At 44.1% G+C, this 10,188-nt stretch overlaps 1 protein-coding gene and 1 pseudogene across 2 annotated transcripts; one reads left to right on the forward strand and one right to left on the reverse strand.

The window, feature by feature from the left end:
- Positions 1–1,673: 1,673 nt before the first annotated feature.
- LOC120060043 lies at positions 1,674–4,145 on the forward strand (annotated as a pseudogene).
- Positions 4,146–4,313: 168 nt separating this feature from the next.
- On the reverse strand, positions 4,314–9,927 carry LOC120060426. Of its 2 annotated transcripts, none has more exons than XM_039009741.1 (8): positions 8,633–9,927; positions 7,534–8,454; positions 7,013–7,255; positions 6,719–6,811; positions 6,381–6,530; positions 6,030–6,140; positions 5,777–5,870; positions 4,314–5,649 (listed from the first exon to the last, which is right to left on the reverse strand). In XM_039009741.1, the coding sequence occupies exons 1-8, from the start codon at positions 9,470–9,472 to the stop codon at positions 4,766–4,768; spliced, it is 3,336 nt and encodes a 1,111-aa protein (XP_038865669.1). In that variant the 5' UTR covers positions 9,473–9,927; the 3' UTR covers positions 4,314–4,765. The 2 variants fall into 2 exon arrangements, with proteins under 2 accessions (XP_038865669.1, XP_038865670.1); XM_039009742.1 differs by having other exon boundaries at positions 7,534–8,451; positions 8,633–9,926.
- Positions 9,928–10,188: the final 261 nt, after the last annotated feature.

Consider the following 10,188-nt stretch of genomic DNA (forward strand, 5'->3'; position numbering starts at 1 on the left):
CTTGACTTTATATTGCGATTGGCAACTTTAATAAATTAGGTGCATTACCGCCACTGACCTCGTTCGTCTTTCAGCCATCCACGTGGGTATAACCAATGAGGAGATGGCACGTGGGTACCTGCTTCTATAAACCAATAAGGAGATAGGAGAGGCAGGACTTGCAGCTCGATCTGCGTCAGAAATAGAACTGATTTCTATTTTACACGCGTGAGCAGTGTGGGTGCAATAATTGAATAACATAGATTTCTAAATTTATTTTGACCTGAGCTGTGTTCGAATACCCAGACTATATACTGTTAGTTCATTTTAGTAAACGAATGGTATCCTTTCAGTTGAGCGTACTAGCGCTTCACCTGTCTACCGGAAGTTGATGGTAAAAAAAACAGAAGTTGATGCTGTTGCAATGCAACCTCTTGCTAGCTTGTTAGCATGACAAATTACTAGCTAGACTTTGGGTGTGTTGCTAAATTCAATCTGGAGTGCCAGAGTGCGTTTCGCTCTCGGAGCGTTCAGAGTGCACACTGGATGCTCTGGCTGAGGAATAGGTTTGATCCGAACGTTCTGACCTCACAACTGCAGTCAAGCACCTAAGCTAATTTGCTAGCTACTTCCAGTCACAAATGAGAGAACACCTCACTCTGACCATTTTACTCACCCTAGCAGAGCTAGTTAGGCAGTTTTCATGTTATCCAGAGTGTTGGTGACTGTAACTGTGCTGCTGTCAACAATTTAATTACGCTTTTCTGCTAACGTATACTGACACTGGCCACATTCAACGGGTGTTGAGCGTTCGTAAATTAATCCCTTATTCTGCGCTCTGCCTCTGGCACAGTCAGACAAGTGTGCTCTGAAATCGTAGTAGATAGCCAGAGCGAATTTACAAACGAACCCGATCAACTATACCACTTAGCTAAGCTATGAATGACAGGGTTAGCCATAGTAGTATGGCGCCCCTGGAGAAAATTAGGGTTAAGTGCCTTACTCTTTAGGGCCTTGCAGTCGGATGCCAAGCAGTTGCCATATCAAGCGGTGATGCAGCCAAACAAGATGCTCTCAATGGTACAGCTGTAGAACCTTTTGAGGATCTGAGGGCTAATGCAAATATTTTCAACCTCTTGAGGTGGAAGAGGCTTTGTCGTGCCTTCTTTACGACTGTGCTGATGTGTGTGGACCATGTTAATTCCTTAGTGATGTGGACACCGAGGAACTTGAAGCTCTCGACCCACTCCGCTACATCCACGTCGATGTGGATGGGGGCGTGCTCGGCCCTTCGTTTCCTGTAGTCCAGGATCAGCTCCTTTGTATTGCTGACATTGAGGGAAAGGTTGTTGTCATGGCACCACACTGCCAGGTCACTGACCTCATACCTATAGGCTGTCTCATCGTTGTCGGTGATCAGGCGTCCCACATCGTGTCGTCAGCAAACCTAATGAGAATGTTGGAGTCATGAGTGACCACGCAGTTGTTGGCCAAGTTTCAGGTGGCAAGTTTATGGTCCTTTTGCACCAGTATGTAGGAGGGAGATTCCAACATGTGAGAAGAGGGCATGGGACAAAGGAGTGTGTAGGTTCAGTGGAATAAGTGTTTCAATTGTGGGGGTGGCCATATAGCTGGGGATCAGAAATGTCCTGTACGAGTGAGACAGTTTGAAGTTTCCAGGGATTCATGGGCCCATGTCAGGGCTGGACCGGTCATCGGAGGTAGCAGCAGACAGGTCCGGTGCTGCTGGAGGGTCCCCTAGTGCAGGGACAGGCAGGGAGTCAGAGGCAGGCAGGGTAGCTGGCGACAGCTCGCCAAGTAGATCTAGCTGGTGTTGATCTGGTGGCGGTGAGGAATAGGGTCTGATCAGCAACATAGGCTCACTACCGTGTGGCGATGCTGGGGAAACCCTCTCCCCGGCTCAGGCAGCCAATGCCGACTCCAGCAGCATCGCCACACGATAGTGAGCACCAGAAATGCACCATAAACCGGTGCTTGTAGCAGTTGAATTCCTATATCTGGCGGCTGGTCATCTGTTGCTGGGACTGGCTCCCTGAATAGGCCTCGTCTCGCCGGACTCTCAGTGCTTTCCTGAACAGACACTCTTTTGGCACATCTTTCCGTTCTAACTCTAGAATTTGCTCTTTCCCTCACAAAACAGACAATTCTTTCCACGTCATTGGCACTTTTATATTTGAAAACCCATCATTCAGCGTGACAGGTTCCGTTATTTATTCTAAAGCCTGTGTGTAGTCCAGTCGCAATGAAGGCAATTTACCTTGTAGAAGGTTATGTTTGTCCCTGTTAGTCGTACGGTTCACCACAAACACGGCATACATCAACATAATTTGATGGGGTTTAAATCAGCGGTTTCTTGGCCATCCTCACGCTCTGTTGCACCTACAACACTAATCTAGTGAGTCCCCCCAAGCAAGGCATTTGATTGGTTTGACGTGCTGCGAGTTGTCACTGATTTACACCGGGTTCCTACCCCTTTTTAGCAGATTTTGTGCCATGGACTTCCCGTTTAGGAATGCCTGGTTCTCAATGAGGCTACTGATGAGCTAGCAAACTAGCTACTAGCTCAGGTCCAGCTTCAAATGACATCATTGACTAGAGGTAGCTAGCTACATCCAGAGCCATATATTTCTAAATATATGGCTCTGGCTATATATCAATAGAACCAAAATGATGTCAGCTGGTGAATAATTTGCTATGTTTTATTGCATCTTTTATATATCTTAATATAAAATACTAATCTACTATCCATTACCTGGTTGTTAATAAACTACCACTTCCCATATATTTGGCCACACCAGACGCATACTAGTAGGCAGGCACACTCTTTGGCCAAACATAAAAATGTATTTTCCCCAGTACAAGGATCTGAGATGACCACTCCTGGTAGAAAGTCTCAAGTCTACAGTGACTGGAAGTGCAAGAAAAGTTTAAGACAATGTAGCTGACTGGCACAATCTGATTCTGAAATGGGACCGACTGAATGATGAAGGATCCACCATTGCAAATAAAATGGTCAATCTAGGGTTGAATAAAGAGTAAAAACCCATGTCTTGCTTGACAATAAATGGAATTGGGAGGAAAGTCATGCTAATGTTAAACGGCAATCTTCCTCATCACTTTAAAAAAAATCTGTTTACATAAAGAGATGGAAGTCATGATGGAGGATCAGGACACCTCTAATTCAGAGAATGCATTTGGAAACAGTAGTGAACTACAAGAGGAGTTGCTAAGTGTCATGGACAAAATGGTGAATCCATCATTTGTGCCATGATTGAACAGTATCAGACTGTGGAACAATCAGCCAAATCTTGATTAAGGATTGTTCCACCTTTCTCTCTGGCAACACTAACAATTGTAGCCTGATTCCAGATCTGTTTGTACTGTCTTGCCAACTTAATGTTAATTGTCACAACAAAAACAGATCTGAGACCAGTATACAATTGTGCTGTCAGTGTCATTACTGACCATTTTCTCTTTCCATTAGACACGTATTGTATAAAAAAATGGAGAAGTTAGTTTAATCTGAGAAGGTGATCATCGACCTGGAGAAATTCCCAAATGGAACAGGAAGACAAACTCCTTTGTTTCAGACCTGGCCTACATCACAGTTCGGTGAGACTTTCCATCAGTTTAAGATGGCTTGTGCTTCGAAAATACATGTAGGACCCAGAATACACATAATTCTGGAGTAAAAAACATCAATTGCTTTTTAGTTCAGGTGTAGGCTTACGTTTTTTCCGGGAAACCGATCCCTGAGGTGTTTTTATTATGAATCATCTAGTGCCTTCAGAAAGTATTCATACCCCTTGACTTTAATCTATTTTGAATTCAGGCTGTAACACAACAAAATGTGGAATAAGTCAAGGGGTATGAATACTTTCTGAAGGCATGGTATGTTCCATGACAAGTAGGTTTTGTGAAATGTCACCATTTTAATTTCAGCTGAGGTCTCCTCCATGCTCTACGAAGCCTACAAGCGTGACCGGACTCTGAAGCGGCCCATTCTTCAGGAACTAGCTCACACAACAAATACAGACCTCTCAATGGTGCACCTCTCCTGCAGGCTGTATCAGCCGTACATAGACAACAGTGCAAAGCTACTGTTAGAGGGTCTTCTTTTAGAGACAGGGCATTGACCAATCTAACAAACATAAATTGAAAAATAAAAATCATATTTGAATGGGATTATATTGTGTGTATGGACTTGTAAGTACAGTAGCCATACTGTATGGATGTTACAAAGGAACTCATATGCACTGAATGAAGCACAGCAATGCTGCTGGTTTCAACTCTCCGTTAAATAAAATAATGACTTGTTCTCACATCCTTTATTAAGAGGAAAATGAGCTAAACTGTACAGTATATGAAATGGTTGTACTGCAACAATGAATCACAAATGAAACATGGAAATGAATAAAACCACAACTTTTACAATTTCTTTTAAAGTTTCCCCTCCATTGAATAAATGTCCCATGGTATTACAAACCTATTTTATGTTTGGAAAATGTTACACCCAAATATATAAAAAGTAATAAAATAGTGCAACTTTTTTTAAACTGCTTTTGATATTTATCTACATATAAACATATCACAAACAACTAAACACTTTTAAGGAAGGGCTATTAATTTGTCTAAATATGAAAACACCACATCGAAAATAATGTTTACAAATTCATAAAGAACACTTGGAATACAATAAAATCCACCAGAAGTAAGAAATCAATATGGGTGAAGTTGAGGGGGTCGAATATGGAGAAACAACAAATCACTGCTGTGTTTTCCCCTCAGCCTCAATACCAAGCAGGGCATGGACTGCTTCCAGAGGGACTCCTTCAGGGGCGCGGATGTGCATGGTGGTGCCGTCAGGTCCATTGACGATGACGATGCGCTCAGAGGCCATGTCGCCCTCCTGGCCCTCTGCTAGGTGCATGGTGAGCCCCTCGGTCTGGATGTAGATCTCTTGGCCTTCCTGGGTCTCCTGAACCACTACCTGGCCTCTGCTGGAGACAGCCTGGGTCAGGCCACTCTCCTGGTCCAGGGTACGGTTGGGCTGATGCGGCTGAGGGCTACTACTCCTGGGCTGCTGATCTACTGGGACTGGGTCTGTGGCCAAGGCCTTCTCTAACTCTTTCATCTGATCTGCTATGTCAGTGGTGCTCAGGACCTCAGTTGGTTCTGTACCAGACACACCCTGACAAGTCTCCATGGCCTCTCCTCCCGCTGAGTCAACCGTCTCTGTCATGCTGTTGGATAAGTGATCCTGGATCAGTTCCATGGGTGTTACGTTCGTCTCTGGGTTAGATGAGACAACCTGTGGTTTGACAATAGCAGTCTGAGTGGCTTGAGGGCCCATGTCACAGGTGCTCAGGACCTCGGTTGGTTCCGTACCAGACGCACCCTGACCTGTCTCCATGGTCTCCTCTCCTCCTGCTGAGTCAATTGACTCTGTCATGCTGTTGGATAAGTGATCCTGGATCAGTTCCATGGGTGTTACATTCGTCTCTGGGTTAGATGAGACAACCTGTGGTTTGACAATAGCAGTCTGAGTGGCTTGAGGGCCCGCGGGGCTCTTGGTGGGCACCTGAGTTTGTGGTGAATTGTTCTTCATGCTTGTTGATGCAGTGTTCTCTACTTTGGCCTCACTGGATTCTGAGAGTATACAGGGAAATGAAAGCAGAAAAAAAATGTGTGATCTTCCTGATTTTTCTATGTTTTGGTTAGGACATAAAGCAAATATCTATCCACAGGTTGTTAGTAGGTAAAATATACAACATACCTATTTTGGAAGTCTCAATGCCGTTCTGATGGATTTGAACACCAACCCGGTTTTCCATTTTAAATCTCTTCGTTGGAGGTAACATTTTAGAATTCTGAAAAAAAAAAAGAAAAAAAAAGAGACTTTCATCAATCTAAGAATTACCTTTACATTTTTCCATCTAATAACAATTCATTACTATGAAAAAAATATATAATTCCATAACAGCAAGAGTAGAGTTGAAGTGTGCAGTCTAAATTAAAATGGTGCTTACCTCCATGTAGCGGACATTCTTGGTTGCCATGTTGGTGACATTCTGCTGCGTTGGAGGGTTGAGGACTTTCAACCTGTTCACCTCATCGACGATGCCAAGAGATTTGGCAACCTAAGCAACAGGATGTACATTATGAACAATTTTACTCTGTACATTTTGTTTCCGAGACAGAATAAATGTGTTCAATGCATTTGAATACGTTTCAACTCCCAGTGTAGTGATACTAATAATGAGATGTCTGAATAGTATTTTATGCATGGAGGTTCTTTATTTGTAATCTGGCTATGACGTTATTAATTCCCCCCAAATGTATAGTTTTATTGAATTGAATAATATAGCTGTACTTCTTACATCTACATTGTGGACCTCCAAGGCCGTGTGGACACCCTGCTGAGGGTTACTGATATAGTCCTGGGCCATCTTCTTCACCTGGCTGTGGAGCTGCTCAAACTCCCGGTAGACATCCGAAAACTGGGCTTTGGGTTGCCGCCCTTTCTCCACCTGAGGGTTAATGGAATACAATTATTCAGTAAACAACAAACTACAACTGTGTCTTATTCTATATGTGCCTGTTGCTAAAAATATATGATAACGTGCATTCAAACATTGTGTAGCAAAAACAATGTATTGTGTAAATTGTTTTATTGGCGTGCAACCGTTTGTTCAGGTGGTTAGCGTGTTGACCTTACCTTCATCAAGAGGAACTCCCAGACAGTCATGACCTTAGCCAGACGAGGGAGCACAGTCTCCATCAGTTCTTCATTATCACACTCGTGTGTCACCTAGCAAGGGAACAAGTGACATAAACAGTCAAACAACTTATGGTGTTCAGAGATTCATGTTATACTCACAGCATTGCTAAATACTCATGTGTTTTGCATTATAACAACTACATTTTGTTTGTATTTGTTTTTAACTTCATGTAGAAACATTTCTAGCAGCAACCGTTTGTTGAAAGTGTTCTGACTCCTAATTTGATGTACCTCTTTCAGTCGTGCTTTCCTTCTCTGGGCCTGCTGCTCCACACTGGCTACTCCCCCTCCTAGCTTTGGGGGTCGGCCCCGTCGCCCCCGTCTCACTGCTGGGTGTGCTGCCACCGTCGGCAGGCCTTTGGTAGGTGGTCTGCCCCGTCCTCTGGGCCTCCCTGGTCCCCGAGCCTGGACCACTACCTGGCCCACTGCCTGTCTGGTAGAAGCTGCTACTCCTTGGGCTGCCGTGGTATCCACCTGTGAAGGTACAATCCGTAAAAACATTATGGACTGGTTTCCCAGACACAGATTAAGCCTAGTCATGGGCTAAAAAGCTAGTTCAACAGAGATTCTCCATTGTGGTTGATTTTTTTGTCCTGGACAAGGTTTAATCTGTGTCTGGAAAACCAGCACTATAACAGACAGACATCACCATAATATTAGCTTTCGGCTAAATTAGCTGCAGTTGTCAACATTCCAATGGTATTCGTTTGTCAACATTTGATTATACACAAGGTAACTTTCTAGCGACTTACTTTTTGTTGAGTGGTTGACGTTGCAGCAGCTGTTTTCTCTGTGGCATCACTTTTCTCAGGACCTGATGTATTTTTAACACTGTAGGCATTACTCTCTTCAGTCGGCTTCTTATGTTCGGCCCCAGCGACTGCTCTCTTACCAGGGCTGTCCGTTTTAGGGGTCCCTTCAGGAGGGGACTTCAGTTCACCGTGAGAGGGATTCAGCCTGTAGTGTCTGGACAGACCTCCATGGCCTATGTAAGCTTTATCACACGTTTCACATTGAAAGGCCTTCCGCTTGTGACTGTAACTCATAGATGCTGCTCCCTTTTTACTATCCTCGCCATCCTCATCTTCCTCCACACTGATCTCAGAGTAATCATCAGAATCTGACTGATGGCCCTCGGCCAAATCCTCTGTCTTGATGAACTTATAGTCCTTCACCTTGTACTTGGGCGGTCTGGACACCCTCCCGGAACGGGTTTTGATATTCGGTGCCTTCTTCACTCTGGCTTTGACCCTTTTAACTTTTTCCACTGTGGAGGCTGGGACAGAAACAGACGTGGTGGCAGGTTTAACTGCTGTGCGGTTGACCGGGGCCTTACCAGAAGGCTGCTGGACTGGGGTCTGAACAGGTATGGGCAGTTTGTGCACAATGGGAACCAGGCTGCCAACCACGGGGGTTGAGCTCTGCAGAAGCAGCTGAATGGGAGGGTCTCCAGGGTTCTGCTGTAGGAAGTACTGTTGCTGTCCAACCATGGGTGTGATGTGGATGATCTGGGGGCTGCTGCTCACACTGCCATTTGTAGACACTTTGACCTGCTGGCCTTGACTCATCAAAGCCAAGTTCTTCTGTTGGGGGATTGAAATGGTAGCCTGCGTAGGTCCTTTCACCTCCTGCTTTCCAGAGGGCATCTGGACTTGGATTCTGATGGTTTCCTGCTGGTAAAATATAAACAATAATAACATCTGGATAGTAGATTTCATAGCATCGGATTAAAGTGCTATGATCAAATGTTAGCTTTTCAAACACAGAATTAGACAATTGAGCATATTAAATATCAGTGAAATTTGCATGTGCAATAATTTAATAGAAGAAACTAATCCAAAAAGTTGTTACCTTTTTCGGGACCAGGCGCGTACCATTGTGGGACTGAAGTGCCACTTGTTTCGCGACCTTCTTCAGCTGCTGTGATGCATTCTGCATAGTGACCAGTGGATGTGGGCTTCCTACTGTAATCTCTGAAGCTGCAACAGTCGTGAACAAGCCAGTTGTGGGGTCCAGAGTGGTCACAACCTGCTCCGATTCCTTGGGTGTCTGGGCCATGGATTGCTGAGATTTGATCACTTGCTCTAGCACTTGTTGCAGCTCATTGGGAGCCAGTGCTGTACTTGGAATAGTATACTGTGTCTGTGATGAAGTAGTAGGGAGTGTTTTGATTACTTGATTTTGTTCAAACAGGCGAACAGCCTCACTCTCTGTCACTGTGACAAGCTGCTGTTTGGCCAACTGCTCCACTAGCTGTTGCTGCTCCTCTGCAGTCAGACCTGATCCCTCAACAAAACTACCGTCTGGTTGCACATAAATAATGGTGGTTCCAGGTGCGAGAGCGTTTACAAAGTCAGCACTGACTGTAGAATACTCTGCACCATTTGCAATACCTGAAGTCTCAACAATAGACGTTATGTTTTGTTCAGGTTGTTGTTCATTTCCATCAGTTTGGCTGACAACCACTTGGGAGTCCTTTGCAACGAATGTCTCCTCTTTTGTGCAGCTTTGCAGAAAATCTGTCAAGCCCTGCGCTTCAATACATTTCTCGCCGACTTGGTTCTGATTTTCCAATTCTGTAGAGGTTTCATTTTCTGGCAATCCAGAAACACATTGAACTTGATATATTGTACCATGATCTGCCCCTGTTGTTGTACTTGACACATCGCTCTCATCCTCGTTGTCCGCCATTTTGACTGTTGTAGCTAGCAGGCTAGCTAGCTAGCTAGATATTCATGTGCAATCCCCGAAACAATCGATAGATTAGGTAACTTGAATTTCGATATTTTTTTTTATAACCCAATGAGTTTGTAATAAAAACGACACAAAGGTTACTGCAATTGTAGAAAAAAAAATATATATGTTGAGGATACTGTGAAACGATGCAATCATTAAACGCTACAGAAGGTAGCTAACGGCAAAGACAGACGTGAGCAGAGTGGCTGCTGGCTAGAATTTTTTCTCTCCAGCGTGTGTCATTTCCGTAGCCGGTAATTTTCTTCTTCGGTGGGGTTTATCGGCAGTTGGCATCCAACGTTGTGGTGCATTACCGCCACCTACTGTAGTTGAGTGTGGGCCAGAGACTGACAAACTAAATCCTACCCGCCAACCCCGTTTCTCTTAAAAAAAGATAACAACATATTTGAGGCTGTATCTAATGACGTTCAACTCAGTATGCTTTGAAATTCATTTCCTGTATCCCCTTCTCCCTCATACTGGAACTCAGCCTCTCTCTTTCCCTCTCATACTGCCCACACAGTATCAGTACATGCTCCACTGTTTCTGTTTCCTGGCAATAATCACACTTTCCTGTCTGATGATTTCCTATCACATGAAATGCTTACTTACAAGCCCTTAACCAACAATGCCAGTTTAAAGAAAAATACACTAAAAAAGTAAGATAATTA

This window comes from Salvelinus namaycush, chromosome 15, assembly GCF_016432855.1.
Source record: "Salvelinus namaycush isolate Seneca chromosome 15, SaNama_1.0, whole genome shotgun sequence".
NCBI lineage: Eukaryota > Metazoa > Chordata > Actinopteri > Salmoniformes > Salmonidae > Salvelinus > Salvelinus namaycush.